At 36.2% G+C, this 26,046-nt stretch overlaps 2 protein-coding genes across 2 annotated transcripts; one reads left to right on the plus strand and one right to left on the minus strand.

Moving 5' to 3' along the window:
• Positions 1–885: 885 nt before the first annotated feature.
• On the plus strand, positions 886–9,218 carry si:rp71-1g18.1 (uncharacterized protein LOC559922 homolog). The gene is made up of 4 exons (XM_048164123.1): positions 886–1,252; positions 3,853–4,007; positions 7,417–7,504; positions 7,743–9,218. The coding sequence occupies exons 1-4, from the start codon at positions 946–948 to the stop codon at positions 8,606–8,608; spliced, it is 1,416 nt and encodes a 471-aa protein (XP_048020080.1). The 5' UTR covers positions 886–945; the 3' UTR covers positions 8,609–9,218.
• Positions 9,219–12,202: 2,984 nt separating this feature from the next.
• On the minus strand, positions 12,203–24,234 carry tox4a (TOX high mobility group box family member 4 a). The gene is made up of 9 exons (XM_048163344.1): positions 23,376–24,234; positions 23,171–23,230; positions 21,530–21,832; positions 21,158–21,403; positions 20,719–21,069; positions 17,343–17,423; positions 16,501–17,229; positions 12,982–13,133; positions 12,203–12,869 (listed from the first exon to the last, which is right to left on the minus strand). Exons 1-9 carry the CDS (start codon positions 23,478–23,480, stop codon positions 12,812–12,814), a joined length of 2,085 nt encoding a protein of 694 aa, XP_048019301.1. The 5' UTR covers positions 23,481–24,234; the 3' UTR covers positions 12,203–12,811.
• Positions 24,235–26,046: the final 1,812 nt, after the last annotated feature.

Below are 26,046 nucleotides of genomic sequence, written 5' to 3' on the forward strand. Positions count from 1 at the left end.
GAATTCCAGCAGTGTAGACACTTCTACGTGTATTACTGCCCTCCTCAGGTCAAAGTTTGAACTAAATGTTATATACTTGCACTAGCATATTGTCTATGACAATTTAGTTCAAACTTTGACCTGTGTAATTTTGACCTTCAACCATTTGGGCTCCATTGAAGTCCACTATAAGGAGAATAATCCTGGAATGTTTTCATCAAAAACCTTAATTTCTTTTCGACTGAAGAAAGAAAGACATGAACATCTAGGAGCACATGGGGGTGAGTAAATTATCAGGAAATTTTAATTTGAAAGTGAACTAATCCTTTAAAGAAAGCTCTCAGAGTCAGAAGTTCCAGGTCTTCAGAAGATAATCTTTATTGCCAGCTCCACATCTGATCTATACAGCGCGAAACAGCATGTTTTATATGTTTTTCTTATCATTACAGATCCAATGATAGGGATTCCTCTAGCTATCTTTTCTTTTAGCTCCACCATTGTTGATGAATCCTCCTTATTTTTATTTATAATGGTGGCGGATCCCCAACCATTCTATTTTTTAAAAAACATATTTTTAATAGTCATTTTGGTGCTTTCCACAGCTTGTTATTGTTCTTTACATTGAATACATTTCTGTTTGGTACTTTCTGAGCCGAAAACCCGGTGCATTCTAGTGTTTTTCATAGGCTACAGGCTATTTTCTACAGGTAATTCGTCAGGTAATTTTCTACAGGTAATTTTCCCAGCACATCATAGTATTCAGTGCACCAAAATGGTGTTTCAACATGCATTTCAACAAAACATTTTTTTTGCAATATTCCCACATAAAAGCGACGTCAGGATTTGCCGCCACCAGTGTTTAGTACGTGCATACGTCATCGTGGAATGTCAGCAGACACGCCCATCACTTCCATCTTAGCCATGTGGCTATGACCACAAACGACTACACGACCGATCCGCTTGTTTATGCATCATAATAATATTGTGCATGTTCAGACCGAGAGCAAAATGTCGCAGTCCGTGTCCAGGTTTCAAGCAGAGGTGGCGGCCGTCATGGAGGTGTTACTGAAGGTGGCCGTCGTGGAGATAACGAAAGTTTTCGAAGGACGCGCACTGGAATCCCATGGCTGCACGGTCGACAGAGAAGCTCAGATCACGGAAGATCTCCCTGACATCAGGGCTCATATGGAAAGTGCATTGACTAATCTCTCGAACAAGATGGTTTGTAGCGTCGGTGTGCAAGTGGGAGAGACACTGCTGTCCGACCATCAGGGTATGTGTTTGTGTAAACAACAGCCACTTCTCTAGCTGTGCATGTAGCTTTACTTCCACATTTGTTGAATTCAACAGGAGTAAACCGGAAGAAGGCTCTATCGTATATGGCAAGCCATTTTAATATACATTGCTTAAAATGAACTAGCGTTTTATGCTTAGAGTCTCTAGTATATTGTGGCTCTTTTTCTATTTAATGTTAATTAAAGTCATGTACTGTTCATCTTCCTTTGCTATCAGTCTCTATTCCACTGTTTAGTATTTAGTTAAAAGGAAAGTTCACCCAAAAATGATCCCATGATTTATTCACCCTCAAGCCATCCTAGGTGCATATGATTATCTTCTTTAAGACAAACACAATCGGAGATATATTTAAAAATATCCTTAGTCCTCCAAGGTTTATGATGGTTGAGAATGGTTGCCCAGATTTTGAAGACAAAAAAAAAAAAAATGCATACATCCATTAAAAAAAAAAAAAAAATATCCATACTACTCCAAGGTGTTAAAGGTGCAATATGTAAGAATTTTGCAGTAAAATATCCAAAAACCACTAGGCCAGCATTATATATCTTGTTCACCCGAATGTTTCCAACTATTTGTAAATCGTGAGAAAATTGCAATTTTAACCAAGGCTCCGGGACGTGTGAGTCATCGTCTATCAATTGCATCATACCCGCGTTACCCTCAGTTTCTGTTTTATTTTGTAGAAAACATGGAAACACCAAAGACGCTTTAATATATAACACATTTTAATAGACAAGGGAACAACTGTTTTGATATATTTATAGACAGAAAACTAATTGTTGTTATATAGCTCAACACGTTTAGTCTTATTGTTTAAATCTAATTTTCTTGATTTTCCGCGAGTACCATGCTTTACCATGCCTCAGAGAAAAACACTATTTTGTGAAGTAGCTAATATAGCATAATCAGATGCAGCTTTATTTTTAGTAATGCAAATACAGATTTTTCTCCATCATACATTTTAAAATTAATTGCATGCCATTTATCATCACAAGACATCCAATATTTAATATGATATTGTAAAATCAATCTATCTTACTGCAGTGTGTAACAGTGTCTCACAGCAGCCGCTGAGTGAACGCTCAGAGTAACGTTATAACATCATTTTCAACACACTCGAATGTATCTAATATGATAAACAGAGCTGCGTTACCTCATACTCATGACCGGAAAAGCGGAAGCGGCGCCGGCGACTGTGTCATAATAAAAGTCCCGCTGCTCGTGAGGCGTGTGTTGAGCAATCGCTCCAGCTCCTCGTTCAGCTCCACAACACTCGCTCCTGCTCTGCTTCATACTACAGTAACATTAATAATCGCATCCATGAACATGATTTCTTCCCGAGTCCAATCCCGATTATTTCCACCAGCTGTGAAGTGAAGACCACATGTCCCAAGATTCCACGCTCAAACTTGGCATCAAGCTACCCCTTTGTTTTGAATAGGCCTCTAGCAACCTCTAGCGGACAGAAAATATTACATATTGCATCTTTAATAAAGGTCTTCTGAAGCGAATGGATGTGTTTGCTATTTAAAACTTTATAAAGTAAAATAACGAGCTTCCGGCAGCCATACGCTTTCAACGTACGTCCAAAAAGCATTAAGTTCAGCAATGTAGTTACACAATGTCATGACGCTGTACACCATGTCCTATGCTATAACGCTTAGTACGTCATGTCATTGTGTGTCATTGAGCTTTTTGGACCTACGTCGAATGTGTATGGCTGTCATGCCGGAAGCTCGTTATTTTGCTCGTTATTATAAGTTTTAAATAAGGATATTTGTCTTACACAAATGCATCGATTTGCTTCAGAAGGCCTTTGTTATTCCCCTGAAGTTGTATGAATTCTTTTTTTTTTTTTCATGGATGGATGCATTTTTTTTTGCTTAATATAAGTAACATATGGCAATGAAGATAGAGTAAATGCATTTTGATTTGTCAGTGTTAATTCAAGCCAAACATATCTCTCTTGCAGTTTTCCTATGTAGCCCATATTTTATGTCAGTGAAGTCTATATTTATGTAGTCTATATGAGATCTGATGATGTTGTACTCTAAAGTGAAAGACATGAGGAAATGGTGACTAAATCAATAAATAGTATGGAAAAGGTCATATTTATTATTGAATTGGTTAAAAAATTACAAGTAACAAATAAATAAATACTAGTTAGTTTTAAAGATTAAATGTTAAAATGGTTTGCCATACTTTGAAGAGTAGTTGCAGCAGTAGTGTTGACTGAAATTTCAGGGTTGAAGTCCGCCTTTGCAGTTGTTTGAGTTTTGCAGACCATTGCTTGGTTTTCATGCAAGCAGTGCAGTTTGTTTTGCCTTTGACTTGTCATAAAATAAGAACTAATAATCAGAATGTGACGTTTGATCAAAATATTTTATGAACGTGATTTTATGAACGCTGGTTCTTTCAAACTTAAAAGTTTAAACGATTTTTGAAAGGACAATGTGCTCATAAAATCCCAAATAATGTGCTTTAAGAAAACCAGCAGCACTGTAATTGACACAGACTGGGTTTCTCATGTTTCTAAATTGTGATATTGTATTCTCTCCCACCCTAAACCCCATTCAGATCTGTGTGTGTCCACTGAGAAAGACAGGATTTATCTGCAGGAATCCCAAGGAGAGGAGGGGCTTTCTCCCTCTGAAAGTCTCTGCAAGGAGTCTCCAGAAGCAGTGGATTTACAATGCATGGTTGACCTTCCATGCACAATCTTCAAAGAAACTGTAGGTGGCGCTGATTTTTAACTTTCTCTTCTTAGATTTCTAACAACTAGATATTTTAATGAAATCCTCTTTGTTATTTGTTTTTGTCTCAATCCACATTCACACTAGTGTTTTGGGGAACACAATTAAATTTAGTATTATTGTTATTTTTAACTTTATTATAAAAATGAAGTCAGAAGTATAGTACTGTTGTAAATTGCAATTGTACTGTGAAGTAAATGGATATTTTTTTTTTTTTTACACCAAGTTAATCTAGTAATATGTATGGGTTAGACTTTATTTTAAGGTGATGTAGTTGCATCAAATAAGTACTATTAATTAATTGTTATTATTATTAATTATTATTATTATTAAAGTATTATTAATTAATTACATGTACTTACTATAGAGTTACAGTTAGGTGCATGGTTTGGTTTAGGGTTAGTTACTTGTAACTATGCATAATTTACTGTTATGACTATAGTAAGTAAATGTAGTAAAGTGTGACTACGTCACCTTAAAATAAAGTGTTACCTATTATAAATAATTATAATTATAATTATAAATAAAGTAATATATATGTAGTCACTTTCAAAGTTCAAGCTATTTAACAATTCAAATCCTATGTTGCAATTATCTTGCAACCTCATTTATTTATTTTCATTTTATATCAGGTACTGTATAATTAATTATTAGCTTTTTATCAACTCTCAAAACCCCTGCAGTTCCCTGACTAACCCTCATTTGGGAAACCCTAGAGAACAAATGGATATTAATACAAGGTTCCCACACATTTTCCATTTCAAAATTCCATACTTTTCCAGACTCAAATTTCCAAACCTCTCTGTAGATTTTTCAGACCATATTTAACATAAATGGTTCATTTTCAGCTTTATATTTGGTATATAATAGTCATCTGTAAATATTATTTTCTCAGGGGTTTATTCATTGATTTTCTCAATGTGAAAAATAAAGATATTCACAAGTACAAAGGAATTTGTGTGCTTACGCTTTACAATTTCTAATTTTATATATACTATAACCTATTTCCTTTGTGCGTCACTGCCATCTTACAATGAAGAAAACGAGAGCATGGATGAACATGAATTTATAGAGATCTTTTTGCTCAAAATTTGGCTTTCCTCAGGAGTAGTACCTCTAATATCAAGGCCTAACGTCCAATTTAATGCATCCTCTGTGGTAGCGGAGAAACTATGACACAAAATGGGCTGATGGCACAATACGGCTGTGTGCATTGTCCTATTTGCTAAATTCAAGGGTCTATAAAAGAGACTGGTACTGTAAAGTGTTCAAAATTTGTCTTTCGTCAGGGCAGTCATATTTCTAGGCCTTAGGCTTGCTTTAATGCCAAGAAATCACAGCATGAAATGGGCTGATGGCGCAATAGCTGATATCCTATATGTGACCCTGGACCACAAAACCAGTCATAAGTCACACGGGTATATTTTTTGCAACAGCTAACAATACATTGTATGGGTCAAAATTATCGATTTTTCTTTTATGCCAAAAATCAAGTAAATATTAAGTAAATCACATATTAAGTATATTAAATAAAGATCATGTTACATGAAGATATTTTGTAAATTTCCTACTGTAAATAAATCAACAATGTATTTTTGTGAGTGGATATGCATTGCTAAGGACTTCATTTGGACAACTTAAAGGCGATTTTCTCAATATTTAGATTTTTTTCTTTTTTTCTTTCAGATTCCAGATTTTCAAATAGTTGTATCTCGACCAAATATTGTCCTATCCTAACAAACCATACATCAATGGAAAACATTTATTCAGCTTTCAGATGATTTATAATCTCAATTTTTGGTTCAGGGTCACATATGTGAAGTTTAATGGGTTCTCATGTGCACGCGAATGTCTGTATATTTTTTATTTTTGCAAAGGTCCTTCTAGAAGCTCTGTAATATGGTGCTAATATTGTGAGAAGAAACCCAAAACGCTTATAACCTGCATTTTTGCATAATGAAAAAGTGCAACTTGAATTCATTCAGTCGTGTTTGACAATCACTTAACATCAAATAAACACAAATTCTTAATTTTCTATTATAGAAAACTAAAAAAAGGCAATAGTCTGGAAATGCAAATAATTTTCCATACTCTGCTTTCTTTTTTCCATACTTTTCCAGACCTGGAAATTACTCAAATCAAATTCCATACTTTTGCAAACCGGTGAACCCTGTTAATATGAATTTATATTCATATTAATTTAATTTATTAATATATATATATTAGGGCTGTCAAAATAACGCGTTTATTTCGATTAATTAATCTGAGAAAAAATAACGTGTTGACTTTTGAACCTGGAGCCGTTCTCGTGTGCGCGAGCTCTCTCTGTCTTCAAAGTAAGCACCGTCTTCACACTCTCTACCTCGAACATAATAATCTAAATCAACTGACACAATGCTAAAAGTTCGTAAGACCGAATCCATGTTTCACGAGGCGCATTCCGAGAATGTTTTTCCTGAATAACCTCTGGGTGTGAATAGTGCTCAAAAGAACGTCACCTCATCTTCTCTGACAGGCGCCCTGCACGTGCAGCTGACATAAACCACACTTTCAGTAAACAAAAAGAAAATCCTATCCAGTGGTGAAGTGTTTTCTGTGTTGACAAATCTTTTGCGATGTCCTAATAACAGTCAACATCCGCTAATGTCCAATTCATGACCTAATGACTCATTTGAACAGATTCATTTTAATGAATCATGACAACAACTGATCTGTCCACACGGTCTATAATGAATCATTTACTCGAACAACTCTGAAATGAGAACATAAGTGTGCTTACCCCATTTAGCAAGAGTGGTTAGTAAAATTAGCCTTAATAATCCACAATATTTTCAGGTTATTTAAATGAAAATGTGTAGTAAATTAGGCCTACCTATAAAATCAGTTAGTTTAGACTGGAGTGAGGTGAAACCAGAACAAAGCAAGTTGTTGTTAGCTAGGTGCATTCAACTGTATATGGTAGAAAATTATATTATTAGTTAATATAACTTCTAAATGCTACTTTTTAATACTTTTCAGTTTTAGCAAAAAAGCATCTTCTCTTACAAATCTATAAAATCACTTTTTTTTTTTTTTTTGCAAAGAGGGCAAGAAAGAATTACAGTGAGAGTGACGGGTATTTTATTGTCAGTATCGGGCTCGCAGATCACGTGGGTAGGGCACTTTTTACTGTTTGTGTGGATGACCATGTCTGTCACCACCATTTTTGACCCAGGAAAAACCCTGTATTGATTCATTTGAATTGAAATATTTAATACTTTCACAGCAAAAATTATGTATGCGATTAATTTAGATTAATTAATCACAGAGTATGTAATTAATTAGATTAAAATTTTTAATCGATTGACAGCCCTAATATATATATAATATATTGTTTACTGTTTTTCAGGGGATTGGTGTGGGGAGAGGAGACGGCATAATTCATGAAACCCCATGGACAGAAGACTTACAGAAACCAGAGACAATTCAGGAAAATGGTATAAAGAAACTAGATTCATAATCCTTTATATTTTACTGTACAAACCATACCATCTATCCTGAAATGCATAAGCTGAATATATAAAATGCATTTTTTTTCTTTCTAATCTATCCAGAAATAAACTCTTGATTCTCAAAAAAAGTAAATATTTACAAAAATATGAAACAAACTTAAACAGTTAATGTGAAATTACTAGAGAATGAAAACAAATTTCTCCCTTTTTTGATGTCTTTTAGGTCTTCAAGGACTCGACGCTCTTGAGGAACCTTCTTCACACTCTATAGTAGATCCAGAGTCTCATCCGTTCAGCTCAGTTCTAGATAACATTCCCAGCGTTGACCTTTCCACTGACAGTATAAACCAATGGGACCTCGGCCTTATGGAAGTAAGTTCTTCGCTGTCCGTTGAAAAGTCACCAGAGTCTCCTCAATCCAGCAAAACCCCAGCGGAGGCCACTGAACTCAGCCAGGAATCAGGTAACAGTGCTGCGAATGCAAAAAAGGTGCGTTTCCAGCTGAGCCAAACGCCTTTCGATTGCAAACTGTTACGGCCGTGTTCTGTGCAACTCGTGAACCTCCTGATGCTGTCAAGTGAGCAAAGGGCGAACGGATCCAGCAAAAAATGCTTCTCTACACCCAAAGACCTGCGAGCCCATCAGCGCGTCCACACGGGACGTCGGCTGTGCTGCTTTAAAGAGTGCGGGAACGGCATTTGGCGCCTGCAGGGCGTCCTCTCACACGGGCATGCTCACGTCTGCAAGATCTGCGGCAAGAAGTTCAAACGCAAGAAGATCCTAAAGCGCCACGAGCGCTTTCATACGGGCGAAAAGCCGTATTCGTGCAGAAAGTGTAAAAAGACATTCGCCCTGCGGAAAAGCTTGCGAAGGCACGAGCGCTTCCACACGGGAGAGAGACCTCACGTCTGCCCGCACTGCAGGAAAGGCTTCCGTCTCAAAAACAATCTCAAGGCTCACCTGCGCTTTCACACTGGGGAAAAGCCCTTCGTTTGCAACCTGTGCTCGAAGGGTTTTAGGATCCTCAAGAACCTCGAGAAACACAGACTCGCTCACTCGGCGCCGGTTAGCTTTCGAACTCTTCAGTAGCGGAGCAAACATTTTGCGTGACCTAAACCAAACGCCATATTTCTACCTCGCATCAGAACCACTGGATCCAGCCGGTAAATAAAGCAGGTTATGAGAACATTGAGGTGACTCGTTTTATGTGTTTCGCCTTGATATCATGTTGTAACCGTTTTTCTCATGCTGATTAGGATCGTTTGTGGACCGTTTTCTTGTTTTTTTGTTTTGTTTTTTTAGTCTTTGCCCTTGACTGCATCTGTACTAATCATATATATATGCTTTGAAAAACAAGTTTTTTTTTTTTTTTTTTTTTGTCGTTTCATGCCACTAAATGTAAAACGTCCAGGGCATTAGAGGGTTCAATCATGCAGTCCAACACAGACTTGACTAATAATTGCTTGCTGTAAATACTAGTGTCATACTTATGGGATGCTTTTAAACTCTTTTATTTGTAAAACTGTTTTAACATGCCTGTCTGGACTCATTCTAGAGGATTTTTGTGTGGTTGAACACTGGAGATATTTGGATGCTGCAGGATTCACAGGGCTTTATATGTCCTTTTAATCATTTTTAAAGCGACATACTTTAGAGTCTTGTTCACTACTTGTTTAGCACGCTTTGCTCACTTTAAGCTTAATTTTAAAAAGCTAAAAAGAAATGCCGTTAGTAACACTATTGCTCTCATTGTCTTTTACATGTGCTTTCTTACATTTAATGTGATCTCTTTGTATGGACCAAGAATTTCTCTTTTAAATATTTTTAATTTTTCAGATGGTTGCTTTTTGTAAACATGCTTTTTTGTTTTATCTTTCTTTAAAAAAAAACAAAAAAACATCTGTGCTGTCAATCACATTATTTTAGTTTGAAATAAAAAAAAGTAGTAACATTTGTAGTAAAATTTGAGTTTATAGCAAACAAAAGAAATGTTTTCAAACTGAGCTTTTGCAATACATAGTTTTTTAACCATTTCTCAGCCATTATGACAAAGCTATAAAGTTTCTTTTTGAATAAACGATAACCTCATATATTTGTTTACTGTGCTGTTTTTTAAAGGGTCATGCATATATAATTTAGATAAATAATTGGGAGTTGTTGAAAAGCTAATAAATTATTACAATATTTAAAATAAAAGCATTCAAATGAAACTTACTAAAAAAAATATGAAATATTTGTTTACTTTCATATCATATTAGCATTAACCAACATCAGAGAACCATGTTAAACGATTGACATATTAAAGATGTAATATTGACAGATAGTGGTTGAAATGGATACTGCAGTCCAAATTCACAATATTGGAGAATTATTTAATTGCGTTTTAATATGCTCTCAATCATAGAGATTTTAGATGGATGCCGAGGCTTAGAATCTGTGATCTCTGACCCAGTTTGTTTGCTGGATTCAATGGCAACAATACAGTGTTCTCTGCCAACTTGGCAACCCGGGGTGTCTCACTACGAGTATGAGGTCTCTGCGTTACAAAAGTGGGCGCTTGTGTGTTTGTGGGTGTTTATATATCATGCAATGAAAATGATCCCCTTCACCCGACCCCACCCCTAAACACTCTGACGTGGGCAAATCAGGTAACGCTCTTAAAAACGCCCCTCTGTTTGTGGCATCGCCCATCAATCATTAATGTCTTGCACAGACCTGTCCTTAAAGTAGAATAACTGGCTCTAGCATTGTTTCAGAGAAGTGTGCATGTAATCTTTTTAATATTTAATATTTAATAAAATTAATATGTATGACCCCAATATTTGCATATGCCAGCCCATGTTCAAGGCATTAGACAAGGGCAGAACGTCTGGATCTGTGCACAGCTGAATCATCAGACTAGGTAAGCAAGCAAGAACAACAGCGAAAAATGGCAGATGGAGCAATAATAACTGATAGCATGATATTTTTAGTGATATTTGTAAATTGTCTTTCTAAATGTTTTGTTAGCATGTTGCTAATGTACTGTTAAATGTGGTTAAAGTTACCATCGTTTCTTACTGTATTCACGGAGACAAGAGCCGTCGCTATTTTCATTTTTAAACACTTGCAGTCTGTATAATTCATAAACACAACTTCATTCTTTATAAATCTCTCCAACAGTGTAGCATTAGCCGTTAGCCACGGAGCATAGCCTCAAATTCATTCAGAATCAAACGTAAACAATATAACGGTATACAATACTCACATAATCCGACGCATGCATACAGTATGCATGACGAACATCTTGTAAAGATCCATTTGAGGGTTATATTAGCTGTGTGAACTTTGTTTATGCACTGTAATATAGTCGAGAGCTCGTGTGGCAGGGAGCACGCGATTTAAAGGGGCGGCGCGCTGGAAAAATCAGTGTATAGTTAACGATGCCCCAAAATAGGCAGTTAAAAAAAATCTATGGGGTATTTTGAGCTGAAACTTCACGGACACATTCAGGAGACACCTTAGACTTATATTACAGCTTGTGAAAAAGCATTCTTGGGCACCTTTAAATCAAAGGGGACAAAAAGTTTGCAAATCTTATTTAATGCATCCTTGAACATCAGAAATGTCGTTTCGTGATAATTTTTTTAAAGGGTTAGTTTCTTTTAAAGTAATTAATTTCTGTCATTAATGACTCACCCTCATGTCGTTCCACACCTGTAAGACCTTCGTTCATCTTAAGAACACAAATTAAGATATTTTTGTTGAAATCCGATGGCTCAGTGAGGCCTGCATTGACAGCAAGATAATTAACACTTTCAGATGCCTAGAAAGAAGTGATGGGCGATTTCAAAACACCGCTTCATGAAGCTTTACGAATCTTTTTTTTTTTAATTAGTGGTTCGGAGCGCCAAAGTCACGTGATTTCAGTAAACGAGGCTTCATTATGTCATCAGTGTTTTGAAATTTCAATAGTTCACGTGACTTTGGCAGTTTGATACACGATCCGAACCACTGATTCGAAACAAAAGATTCGTAAAGCTTCATGAAGCAGTGTTTAGAAATCGTCTATTAGGGATGAGCATTCGATTAAATTTTCTTAGTTGATCGTTAATTCTCCCGACAATCAACTATCAATTAATCATTAATATTTTTATAATAAAATTATTTAACTTTTATAATTCAAAAATGCAATGAATACAAAAATACAGCGTGTTTTTTCTTGATGAGACCTTTATTACAAGATCAACTTGTGGCAGACAGTTAAACTATATTCAGTTAGGCAAATCGAACATATATGCGAACATATATGCCCTTTCTGGGCATTGTAAGTGTTAAGTGTTAATTATCTTGCTGGCAATAGAGGCCTCACTGAGCCATCGGATTTCATCAAAAATATCTTAATTTGTGTTCTGAAGATGAACAAAGGTCTGTGGAACGACATGAGGGTGAGTAATTAATGACAATTTTAATTTTTGGCTTAACCCTTTAAAGCTTGAGAGACTTGCGACTGAAAAGAGCACTTTTACATTTATTTATTTTTTTTTTATTGAAAATACTTAACTAAATTGGCTCCATACTGGCAGTTTCTAGCTGTAGTTAAAGAGCAAAGCAGGGACCTCTGCAGTTTTTGTAGTGCACTGACCATTTTAATGTCACATTAAAAAAAAAAAATGGCTGTTTGCAATGAATTCTGAAACTTAGTCCATTTTGGTTGCCTTTTATTAATACTTGAGTAATTTCTGTAACACAATCTAAAAAAAAAAAAAAGTTGGCAAAACCCCATAACTAAGGCAAAAAGATTTTACACGAGAGCACTTGTGAACACTGATCTAAGACACTGTCAGCACATGAGAAAACAAAATATAATAGAATTTCAGACAGATTGCATTACTGTTTGAGGTTCACTAATACGCTTAAATTTGTCATCAATCAAAATTACTGCATTTGAAAATAATACAATGGATCAGATTTGTCTCACTTAGACACATTAACTAGTAACATACAAAAACAAACAAACACTGGACCAAAACTGAGTGGAAACAATACAAGATCAAAAAACAAAACCCCACAATATTCACTGTGTGTTTCAATGGGGAAAATAAAAGTCAAAATGTGATGTTTGTAGTATATTCATCAATAGTTTTAACAGACATAATTTGTCCTCAGAGTGTTTTTTCTACCGCTTTTTTCATGCCTTCGATATTTACACCAAAAACACTGTACCTTCACTAGTAGTTCCAGTAAAATTCTGTTGTGTTATTATAAAATACATGTCCAGGCATGCAAAGACCCAGAAATGGGGGATTTCGTTTATTTGACAGCGGCTGAGTTCTGGCTCTTGATTGAACACCAGGCCATGAAAATATCCCTGTTAAGAAAGTAAAAAATAGGGACAGTTAGTACATGGAATCGGACTGTATGTAAAACACCTTACAAAACAAAAAGTTTACACATGCACATTCACAGAAAAAAAAAAACACCTGCAGTGTGTGGCCACACATTCATTGCTGCAATACTCCTTATCCCAGTCTCGACTCTCCACAGCCGGGTTTGTACATCCAGCACGGACACAGAGATTCGCAGAAGAAGTGGAAGAGGAGACAGCAGGAGCAACGCTTACCTCCATCTCCATCTGAAAGAGCAGGATAAAACATCTCTGAATAACTTTGCTGTGTGCTTAACTTGTGTTTGATCTCTTAAGGCCCAGATATAAATCACAGCGTATTTCTTTTTCGTTCTTTGCTTAGTGGTAAAAAGAAGTTTTAAAAATACCAGTATAATGGCAGTGAATGTAGATGAATATGCGTGCCTTCCTCTCAACAACAAAATATTCAACAAAAATGACAGCGGAGAGAAAACAGCAGTTAAGAAAGCATCCAATCATAGCGATGTGGATATTTGCTTGAGCTCTGTGATTCCACTGAAGGGGTGGATTCTGGAATCCTCTGCTGCTAGGGTTGCAAAGGGGTGGAAAGGTTCCGGAAATTTACCGGATTCCAATTTGGAATCTTAACAGGAATTTACTGGAATTTATTAGAAATTTTGGGGAATATGTATAATATTTATATAAAATGTGTCATATACAAACATAAATATAAACATTTTGTCTGGTCATAACATGATTTTTTTTTTTTTTTTTTTTTTTTTTTACATTCAATTCTAATTTAGTAAATATGTAAAATAAATATTTTTATTGCAGCAATTGTTATGCGTTTATTTCAGTGTCACATGATCCTTCAGAAATAATTCTAATATGCTGATTTGATACTCAGTTATTATCAATGTTGGAAAAGTTGTGTTGCTTAATATTTTTTTGGAACCTGCGATACTTTTTTCAGGATTCATTGATGAATAAAATGTTAAAAAGAACAGCATTTATTCAAAATAGAAATGTTTTCTAACAATATCACTTTAATATCACTTTTTTTTTTTTTTTTTATCAATTTCACACATCCTTGCTGAATAAAAGTATTAAATTCTTAAAAAAAAAAAAAAAAAAATTGACTGGTAATGTATATTGTTGCAAAATATTTCTATTTTAAATAAATGCTGTTCTTTAAATTTTTATTCATCAAAGAATCCTGAAAAAAGTATCACAGGTTATAAAAAAATATTAAGCAGCACAACTGTTTCCAACATTGATAATAACTGAGTATCAAATCATCATATCAGAATGATTTCTGAAGGATCATGTGACACTGAAGACTGGAGATATGATGCTGAAAATTCAGCTTTGATCACAGAAATAAATTATAATTTAATGTATATTAAAAAAGAAAAACATTATTTTAAATTGTAGTTATATTTCACAATTTGACCGTTTTTTTCTGTATTTTTGATCAAATGTGGATGTTATGGACTGGGGGAATGCACAGTGCATGCAGGGGGCGTGGCCTTAATAGCCCTGCACTAAGTAAAGTGCTGTGTGAATGTCAGGTTAAAAATTCAACTGAAATTGGATTAAATCTGATTGTTTTAACCAAAATTATGCTGCAAGATGTTTTTTTCAACTACATTTAAGTACCCTGTTATAGGCTAACCTGCAATTTTGCAAATTCCCTATTAATTCCCATATATTCCCGTTAATTCCCATGGAAAGTTTCCAGCTTTGAAAATTCCCGGAATTTTGCAACCCTAACTGCTGCTTCAATGTATATGTAAATAAGTTATATGTAATGAGTTCATATTTATTTTTCAAAATATTAAATGATTTTAATGACTTCTTCAGCTTATGAGATTTACTTAGAGAGAGCACATTCCAGTAAACCGAGTATGTTGTTGAGAGAGGCACCCAACATATATATACTCTTCTAGCTGTTCAAGACAACCAAGGTCACTGGGGTCACTTCAGCCTATGTGACCACTTCTAAAAGGCACCATATGTAGATTTTCAACACTAGAGGTCGCCTATTCAAAAAGGCGTAGCTTGATGACACCGTGATTGAGTGCGGAATCATGGGAGATTTCGTCTTCACCTCACAGCCAGAGGAAAAGAACCTGACAGGATTCGAGCAGAAATCATATTCACGGATGAGATTATTAACATTACTGTAGTATGAAGCAGAGCAGGACCGAGTGATGTTGGAGCTGAACGAGGCCGCTGGAGCGATTGCTAATGAGAGACGAGCGCGACACATGGCTCGACAGCAGTGGAGCTTTTATTACGCTTCCGCTTTTTCCAGGTCATGCGTATGTGGTGTAATACAGCACTGTTTATCATATTAGATACAATGTTAGCCACTTGACAAAATAGTGTTTTTCTCTGAGGCATGATAAAAACATGGTACTCGCGGAAAATCAAGAAAACTAGATTTAAAAAATAAGACTAACAGTGTTGAGCTATATAACATTATTAGTTTTCCGTCTATAAATGTATCCAAACAGTCGCTCACCTGTCTAATAAAACACATAATATATTAAAGCGTCTTTGATGTTTCCATAGTTTCTACAAAATAAAATGAGAAATCGAGGGTAACATGGGTATGATGTCATTGATTGGTGACGCACGGACACGGTCCGTGTCCTGGTTAAATTAATTTAAACATTCTTGGAAACATTTGGGAGTACACAAGGTTTTAGGATATTTTAATCTAAAGATCTTACATATTGTTCCTTTAAAGCATTTTCTGTACTTCTCATCTTCCAACACTATAGAATAATGATGAATATTGTCTGTAACTTTTACTGTGTGAAAAGTACAACTTATCAGTATCCTGTTTAGAGTTAGAGCTCAGCCAACTTCAACCTTGAAGAAACTGTGTATGTGTGCTGGTATTCTTGTTGCAGATCAGTATCAGATCAGATCAGTAGCAGCTTGAGTTTGTTGCTCAGCCCTATTTGTTTGAACCGCGAGAGGCGTCTACTCCCACCTGAGCTTGTGCTACTCCTACATCATATGCAGGAACTCGACTCTCTCGTGAATGCATGGACGGACGTTACCAGAAGCTAGTGATTATAGTCTATAAAGTTATAAATATGGATTTATTTTTATTTTTTTTTTAGAAAAATGCATGTCTTCACATCAGAAGACCTTTATTAACCCCCTGAATTACTTTTATGATGGATGGAGGTGCTTTTTTTGAGCTTCAAAATCTTGGTTACCATTCACTCCCATTATAAAGCTTGGACGAGCCAGAATATTTTTTAATATAATTCTGATTGTGTTTGACTGAAAGAAGAAAGTCATATACACCTAGGATGGCTTGAGGGTGAGTACATTATGGGATAATTCTCCCATTTTTTGGGAGAACTGCCCCTTTAAATCTCTTCCTATATGACTGTTTACAGTGACCTTGTTACATACTTTACATGTACTCAATGTTGTAATAACAGTAAATTTTGCATAACCCTATACTAAACCCTAACCCTGTTCCTAACTAGTTAAATACAAGTTTATAATATTACTTGGTACTTAATTGTATAATTACACTGTAATAAAGACACCTTAAAATAAATTGTAACCACAGTAGCTGTTTATGTTAATTATGGAAAAAACAAACCTCTTCGGGTTCCTCCGTCAAAGCCTCATCCGTCCCAGTGACCAACTCCTCTTTGGGCTCCTCAACTTTCACCTCAACAGGGGCGGGATGTGCTGAGATGGAGGATGAGGAAATAACAGGATTGGCACTTGTTGCTGTAGTAACAATAATTGGTGTGGACAGGTCAGAGTGTATAGAAGCGGGCACAATCTTTATCTGAAGAGGCGGTGGAGGCGTAGCCGTGACAGCCACGGCACTTCCTGCCCCTCCACGGGGCTTGGCCTGAAGAGGAGGCGGGGCTTGGGTTTGTACCATCTGCTGCAGACGTGGCGGAGGTGGGGTGCCCTGCATCTGCTGCAGTGGTGGAGGCTGTCGCCCCGCAGAAGCCGGCTGCACGGCTCGTATTCCGGCCGGAATCACCGTCACCATGGACGTGGGGATCTGGTGGAGCTGAGCACCTCCCTGCAGCATCTGCTTTGAGATGATGATTTTCGTGACGGTGGGTGTCGGGGTGGGGTTAGGGGTCGGGGGCTGGCCGATGGCCAGGGGTAGAGAACCCGTGCGGGAACGTGTGGTGACTTGAGGCAGGTCGAGGATAATGTTGGATGCGCAGATGTTGGTGATGGTGTTCTGCTCAGGGATGGGGGTCAGGCGTGGACGGGCAGGGGCAGCAGGAGCGGTGGTGACAGGTGCAGGACAGGGAATGGAGGGAGGAGTGGGAGGAGCGCTATCCTCCACCTCAGTAGATGGCTGGATGAGAAAAAAAAAAAAAAAAAAAAAAAAAAAAAAAAAATGGAAAGAAAGTTGAGAAAGCATATAATAAAAAAAAAAATTCACAAAGAAGAAACTAGAAAATTACTCACTTTTGAGAGTTGATTTGCTCGGTAAGCTGCTAAAGCTTTCAGATACTCTTTCTTAGCTGCCTCTGTTTTCCTCTTGTAAACCTGAAAAAGGTCATAAAAATTCAAAATTATGCACAATGCATGTGTAATAAGGGTGAAAATAATAAATTTATCATTTATGGATCTAGTTCCTTAACAGTTTGAGTAATTATTTTAATATTTCTAAAGAATATTTATAAAAATTAAATGCAATTCCAGTGTCAAATTATGAAATAATGTTATAAATCCAAGTTGTGTTTACAGACTTTTTAATGACTTTTCAGTCTGTTTAAACAACTGCAAATGCAATAATTGGCCTTAAATATATATAAGCCAGTGGTGTGAATTGGAAGTGGTGGCAATCTGAAAATCTGAAAACAGTTGTGCTGCTTAATATTTTTGAATATGTAGAAACCGCGATACCTTTTTCATTGTTTAATGAATAGACACTTCAAAAGAACAGGATGTATATGCTATGTATATAAATAGAACACTTGTGTTACATTTAAGGGTTAATCCACCTAAAAATTAAATTTCTGTCATTAATTACTCACCCTCATGTCATCCCAAACCCGTAAGACCTTTGTTCATCTTCAGAACACAAATTAAGATGAAATCTGAGAGATTTCTGTCCCTCCATTGACAGTACGCAACTACCACTTTCAAGCACCATAAAGGTAGTAAAGACATCATTATAGTAATCCATGTGACTCCAGTGGTTAAATGACCAAATTCCCCCCCAATATTTGATATTTCTTAATGCTGCTCTCCATTAATGAAATCTCTCGATGAAATCCGAGAGTTTCTGAAGCACACTTAAGCCCTATTCGGACAGGACTAGTTTTCCAAACGACGTTTGAGTAACAATTCTTATCAACCTACGTCTGTGATTTTATGTACGGATTCGGACGGGACTAACATCTCCGTGTTTATTACCGAGGTAGTAGTGTCTGTGTTTTACATGTGGGCATTTCAGAAGATCACGTGTTCAGAATGCACTTTGAAATATAAAGTAAAACGTCCTAACACATTTAGTGTTTTGTAAACATTTTATAAAAATTGTAGTGTGAAAAAACTAAACATACATTTATCATCATGATTTAATAGAACTGAGTTCTTATAATAAACCCACTGGAATAAAAAGTTTTAATTTATATAATTTACACGTTATGTAATTAAGTGCAGAAATGAAAGTAATCTTACCTGAAACTGATATTACAGTAGCCAGTCTTAACAGTTTACTTGATTTGGCTCTTCTTGTTGATTTATTTTTTTTATTTCTTCGCAGTGTACCAAACACATCTACATCCATTATCGGTGCGCAAAAAGCAGAAACTTGAATACCGGCGCGATAGCGAGAGATTGTACGGTAGTTCACGTTGACCAAAACACACAAGAAAAAGCGTTTTGGAAAAAACATTTTCGGAAATCACAGACATTCACATTCGGACGGGATTAGATTTCTCTGAGGACCGCCGAGTTTGACGAAAAACAGTAGGTAATTTGCTCTGGAATTTTTACAGAGGTCGTGTGAGAAAAAGACAGACATGGCAGATTCGGACGGGATTAAAATCTCAAAGTACGTCTGTGAAACAGAAATTTCTCTAACGTCCCCCTGTGAAACTAGTCCCGTCCGAATAGGGCTTTAGGCAGCAACATCATTGCACCTTTTGAAGTTCAAAAAGGTATTAAAGGTGCCGTAGAACGCGTTTTCAAAAGATGTAATATAAGTCTAAGGTGTCCCCTGAATGTGTCTGTGAAGTTTCAGCTCAAAATACCCCATAGATTTTTTTTATTCATTTTTTAACTGCCTTTTTTGAGGCATCATTAAATATGCGCCGATTCAGGCTGCGGCCCCTTTAAATTCTTGCGCTCCCCGCCCCCGAGCTCGCGCTTGCCTTTAACAGCATAAGCAAAGTTCACACAGCTAATATAACCCTCAAAATAGATCTTTACAAAGTGTTCGTCATGCAGCATGTCTAATCGCGTAAGTATGGTATTTATTTGGATGTTTACATTTGATTCTGATTTTGACATTTGATTCAGTTTGATAGTGCTCTGTGGCTAAAGCTAACATTACACACTGTTGGAGAGATTTATAAAGAATGAAGTTATGTTTATGAATTATACAGACTGCAAGTGTTTAAAAATGAAAATAGCGACGGCTCTTGTCTCCGTGAATACAGTAAGAAACGATGGTAACTTTAACCACATTTAACAGTACATTAGCAACCTGCTAACAAAACATTTAGAAAGACAATTTACAAATATCACTAAAAATATCATGTAATCACGGATCATGTCAGTTATTATCGCTCCATCTGCCATTTTTTGCTGTTGTTCTTGTTTGCTTACCTAGTCTGATGATTCAGCTGTGCACAGATCCAGACGTTAATACTGGCTGCCCTTGTCTAATGCCTTGAACATGAGCTGGCATATGCAAATATTGGGGACGTACATATTAATGATCCCGACTGTGGTGTAACAGTCGGTGTTATGTTGAGATTCGCCTGTTCTTCGGAGGTCTTTTAAACAAATGAGATTTATATAAGAAGGAGGAAACAATGGAGTTTGAGACTCACTGTATGTCATTTCCATGTACTGAACTCTTGTTATTCAACTATGCCAAGGTAAATTCAATTTTCCATTCTACGGCACCTTTAAAGACATCGTTAAAATAGTCCATGTGACTGCAGTGGTTCAACAATGTTATGAAGCGACAAGAATACTTTTTGTGTGCAAAAACAAAACAAAAATAACTTTAACAATTTGAACTTGTTATACGCAGTTGACGTAGTGAACGCAGTTCAACGCTTCCATGTTTACATCAGAACACCGGCTCAGTATTGGTTGACGCCGTTCACGCTGTTTACTACAACACCATATGACAACTGTTCAAATCGTTCAAATAAAGTTATTTTTGTTTTGTTTTTGTGCACAAATAGTATTCTCATCGCTTCATAAGGTTGAATCACTGTAGTCATGTTGACTTTATTATCTTTCTGGACCTCAAAAGTTGCATTGATATTGCTGCCTATGTGTGTTTCAGAAACCCTCGGATTTCATAAAAAATAAAATCGTAATTTGTGTTGCAAAGAGGAACGACGGTCTTCCGGGTTTGGAACGACATGAAGGTGAGTAATTAATGACAGAAATTTCATTTTTGGGTTAAATAACCCTTTAAACATATCTTTACTGTCAAGTTTGATGATTGTAATGCATCTTTGTTGAATAAAAGTATTAATTTCTTTAATAAAAAAACAAACTTAATGACCCTAAATCTTTGATTAATAGTGCATATTTGAATTGCATTGCACTTTTTGCAAACACGGTCAGCCTTTAAAGAACTATACTCCACCTGTTTTTGCTCTTCTCCGAGGCTGTCCCACATGGACGCCACTATCTTGGACACCTCTCCGAATGTGGCATTGGGGTTCTGGCCTTTAATGGCTGCTTGGGTGTCTCTGAAGAACAGAGCATAGGCTGACACTGGCTTCTGTGGTTCATTGGGATCTTTTTTCTTCTTTCCCTTTTTGCCTCCGAGCGTTGCTCCCGTGTCCACTGTGTTCACGGGCACCATGGCCGGCTTACCGCCCACCCTCCTCACTACAGCTGGAGGAGCAGAAGAGTGCTGTGTGGAACCCGTCAAGTTGGGGATGTGCGGTATGATCGTCGCAGAGGCTGAGAAGGAGTCTACCAGCATGGTTTTCTGCAAAGGAAATGGGAATAGGTTGCAAGATGGAAAAAGAAAGATAATGTGCCACAAATCATGCTCATAACTGAAAGACTCGACTCACTTGTCTGAAGTCCTCCATGTCTTCATCCTGCAATGATCCAGCAGGAGATGGTGTGGTTGACAGCTGTTGGTCAGGTGACTTGGCTCCACCACCAAGGCTGAGCCCTAACTGAGCACTTAGATCTGAATGGTCTATGGTGGTGAGCTGATTGTGTCCTAATAGACTGTGGTTCATGTCGTTTATTGGAACATCGATAGTCATGGATGGGGAGCTATTAAAATGGGAGCCAACAGAATGGCCAAGATCCTATAAAAAAATTAAAAAACTCATTATCTGATGTGCCAATCTACACTTTACTCAAGATCTTATTACATAACAGCAATTCTCACAAGATGAAAGCATGAGAATAAATAATCACTGACAAAAGCTTACCACACCCAGAGTTGAGCTCAGTAGTGCACTTCCCCCCGGCTGGCTAATCACACCCAAACTCAGGTGCTCTATGCCCTGAGAAGATGGATTCATGAAAGCAGAGGCAAAAGAGGGATCATTCCCCCCTACTACAGTATTACTGGCAAGACTATTTCCAACTCCAGAACCCCTTGAGCTCTCAGCCTGTTCGGCCAGCTCTCCGAAATGGGCCTCCACATCCTCTATGGTGAGCGCAGAATCTGGATCCAAGGAGATTGGGATTTCAAACTCTTCATCACCCAGACAGGGTGTATGGAATGTTTTCTACAATCAAAAATAAATGCATAAATAAACAAAACAATAAAAATAATCATAATGTGTGTTTTATTATCCCTTATAGGGTCTTTTTAGACCCCAAACGACGTTTGCTAAAATAAAAAAAATAATGTTCTCTTTGTCCAAATGACATGAAACTTTGTACAGTTGTTAACACTTTCTAGATCTACAAAGAAAAAAAAAATTGCAGTGATATCTTGTTTTTATGTTAGTGTAGAAAAAAAAGTCACACTCAGGGTCTTTGGGGTCTCCAGAGACCCTAAGCAACAAAATGTAATTTTGTAACAAAATAATTGTTTTTTAAAAAACAAATGTAATTTTACTCTGTTTATTAATGTTTTTACTTCACATGTGTGCAGTTTTTGGAGGATTTATCATATCTTTTAAATATAAATAAATAAATAAATAAATATTTTGTTGAGTAGGTTTTTATACAAAAAACCTAAAAAAAAAAAAACTTTATGTAAAATTCACTTTATAAAAGACCCACATTTCTAACTTTCATTCATGGGGATAACATGGATAATCTGACACGGTTTAGTGTATGATTTTTGCCCATCTTTTGGAAAATGCAGTTTTAAAAGTAAAATAATTATCACTTTAACCAGTAGATGGCTGCAGAGCTCCACTATTTGCTATTTGACTGACTGAAAGACATCTTTTCACAAGTATTTTTCAGTTGGATTTAAATCTAAATATTATGAAATCAATTATGACAATAAAAATTACTTTTTGTCAAAGTTTAGCATTTTTTTGTACTGAAAAAAATAAGTTTTTCAAAAATGTTGATTTTGAGGATGAATTCTGTCCATTTTCAAAGAGGGGTCTCATCATAATGTAATCCTATTGAAAAACTGATTTTTTTTCAGTACAAAAAACATTAAACTTTGACAAAAAGTAGCTTTTATTGTTGCGATTTCATAATATTTAGATATGAATCAAACTTAAAAAAACTTGTGAAAAGATGTCTTTCAGTCAGTCAAATAGCAAATAGTGAAGCTCTGCAGCCATCTACTGGTAAAAGTGATAATTTTATTTACTTTTAAAATTGCATTTTCCAAAATATGGACAAAAATCTTACACTGAACCATGTCAGATTATCCATGTTATCCCCATGAATGAAATTTAGAAATGTGGGTCTTTTATAAGGTGAATTTTACATAAAAGGCTGTTTTTGTATAAAAACAAAAATAATTTATTTATATACATTTTAAAAAATATGATATTTTGTTACAAAATTACGTTGTTGCCTGGGGTGTGTGGAGACCCCAAAGACCCTGAGTGTACAAGAGTTAAGCTAATTGTGACCAGAAATAGCAGCACCACCTCAAGAAAATGATGAGCAGGTCCACTGATGGTCAGGTATGACTCACTGGCACCTGCAAACTAATAAACAAAGATTAAAAGGTGTATTCTTCACCTGCAGACATCTTGATCAAAGGTACACTACATGACATGCTGCCATTTTAAATAAAAATACACGTTTTATATCAAACTAAAGATGTTTACTACACAAAGCAGTAATATTTACCTTGTTCACGGAATCATATCCATTATAAGACGAGTTTTCCATAAACTCAGAATCAACATGTTGACCAGTCCCGTCAGAGAGATCCGAGTAAAAATTCAGATCCATGAGGATAATATTAACACTGAATAAATAGATAAGCCTTTTGGGATTCTTGATATGAGAGAGGCGGTTGACCTTGTAACAAGCCAAGAGCAACAAATAAAAAAATCAAAGAGCAAAGTCATCTAAGACAACAAAAATAAGTGCTATTCACTAAAAGAAGAGAAGCAAGAAACACGACATCTTGTTCTCGGTTTTGTCCAGCATATGGTATGTGTCGCTCGGCTGAATAATGCCAGAAAACTTCATTACACGATCGCGGCGCAAGTATTACCTGATTTGTTAAAAAACGTTTATTATTACGAGGCTTACCAACTGAGCCAGCTAGCAGCAGCTAATGCTAACGTGAGGTTTCATTCATATCACAGGCCTCGCGGAGAGAGTCTTCTACTGTTTGTTATATGTAATATGCAACGTCTCATTAAATAACACTGTAAACTGTATATTATTAATATATATATTCAAACTGAATGATCAAAATTTGTATTAGAGTTGCACTAGGAAAGACAGTTGCTGCCAGTGCTAAAAATGGACCGATTCAATCGGTGCTCTGTTACGTTTGTCTGTTTGCATCCACAAGTCACATTAATCGCACTCCGATCGTAGATTTATTCGTAGCAAATCAACTGAAACCTCGAAATACTTAACGCGACTCTCGTTGTCTGTAGTTGGTAATACACTTTACGTTTAGATAACTATGTTTTGACCCTTCACTCCCTATTACTAATGCGATAACCACCACAAATTATCTTTCCAGAGCGCCGCTGATTGTCACACGGCGGTCGTTACTTTATTCAGCGAAGGTCAAGCTGAACCAATCACAGTCGTTTATGATTGCAGGGGAAGGAATCTTATTTAATCTTTTTTACATCATGAGCCCATTCTCACAAGTGTACTAATGTTTTCAAGAAGACAAATTTGCCTTGTTACAAAATTGACAAAATTGTCTTGTTACAAGTTTGAATGCATCTCAAAAGAGAATATGGTCACATGTGCCCCCTAGAGGAAAATCACTTTTACTTAAAGCGCCTGTCCACTTATTTTGTGTTCAAAATTGACAAAAAATTATATAATGAGCGAGTACATCATGAATTTTCCAAAACGTGTTTTTGTCTTATCCTGAATCACTACGGTACACTTATAATGTTTATATTCGGACTATTTTCGACTGGTTCGGGTCGTACCGCTGCGGAGTAGCACAGTATCTGCGTGACTCATCATAGACATAAAGTAGTTCCGGTACAATGTTCTTCCACAAGACACATGCAGTTCCTAAGTTAAAGGGTTAGTTCACCCAAAAATGAAAATAATGTAATTACTCCACACCCGTAAGACCTTCCTTAATCTTCTGAACACAAATTAATATATTTTTGTTAAAATCCAGTGGCTCAGTGAGGCCTGCATAGGGAGCAATGACATTTCCTCTCTCAAGATCCATACATGTACTAAAAACATATTTAAATCAGTTCATGTGAGTACAGTGGTTCAATATTAATGTTATAAAGAGACGAGAATATTTTTAGTGCGCCAAAAAAAAAAAAAATAAAATAAAATAACGACTTATATAGTGATGGCCGATTTCAAAACACTGTTTCAGGAAGATTCGGAGCGTTATGAATCTTCTGTGTCGAATCATGATTCGGATCGTGTGTCAAACTGCTGAAATCACGTGACTTTGGCGCTCCGAACCGCTGATTAGACACACTGATTCATAACGCTCCGATGCTTCCTGAAGCAGTGTTTTGAAATCGTCCATCACTAAAGCGTTAATTTTTTTTGGCGAACCAAAAATATTCTTGTCGCTTTATAATATTTATATTGAACCACTGTACTCACATGAACTGATTTAAATATGTCTTTAGTGCATTAATGGATCTTGAGAGAGGAAATGTCATTGCTGGCTATGCAGGCCTCACTGAGCCATCAGATTTCAACTAAAATATCTTAATTTGTGTTCAGAAGATGAACGAAGGGTGTGGAACGACATGAGGGTGAGTAATAAATTACATTATTTTCATTTTTGGGTGAACTAACCCTTTGAAAGCTAGAGTGCCAAAAATTAGCAGCTTTAACCCTTTCATAATATGCTTCACATTGCTTAAACAGAAATTAAACTCATACTTTTTAAATAATTACGGTTTCTTTTTACTTTTTAAAGTGAACATATGGACGGATTTCTACACCATTTTACTATTCTGGTTTGAGCGGTTTCCATTTTTTCATTTTCTCAAAGAAAACGTATCAAACAAAACCTTTTTTTTTTTTTTTGTAAATGTTTTAATTAGTAATTTCAACTCTCTCCTCTGTCCTAACACTTGTTATTCTAGTATTTTTTTTAATATCCTGCCGAAAGTGACATTTTTAGTGGGTAAACATGGCACAAACATGACTAAATAGGATTTGATTAATTTAATCCTCAACTTAATACTTATAATTAGGCATATTACCTTTTTAAGTTAGAGAGCTCAAAAGGCACTACATAATAGCAATCTATTTGTCTCATAATACAGTAATACTGATCGCTCAGTTGTTCTAAAACGTAAAAAGCCACATTATATATGCAATTTTTAAG

The sequence above is a fragment of the Megalobrama amblycephala genome, linkage group LG17 (genome assembly GCF_018812025.1).
Source record: "Megalobrama amblycephala isolate DHTTF-2021 linkage group LG17, ASM1881202v1, whole genome shotgun sequence".
Taxonomy (NCBI): Eukaryota; Metazoa; Chordata; class Actinopteri; order Cypriniformes; family Xenocyprididae; genus Megalobrama; species Megalobrama amblycephala.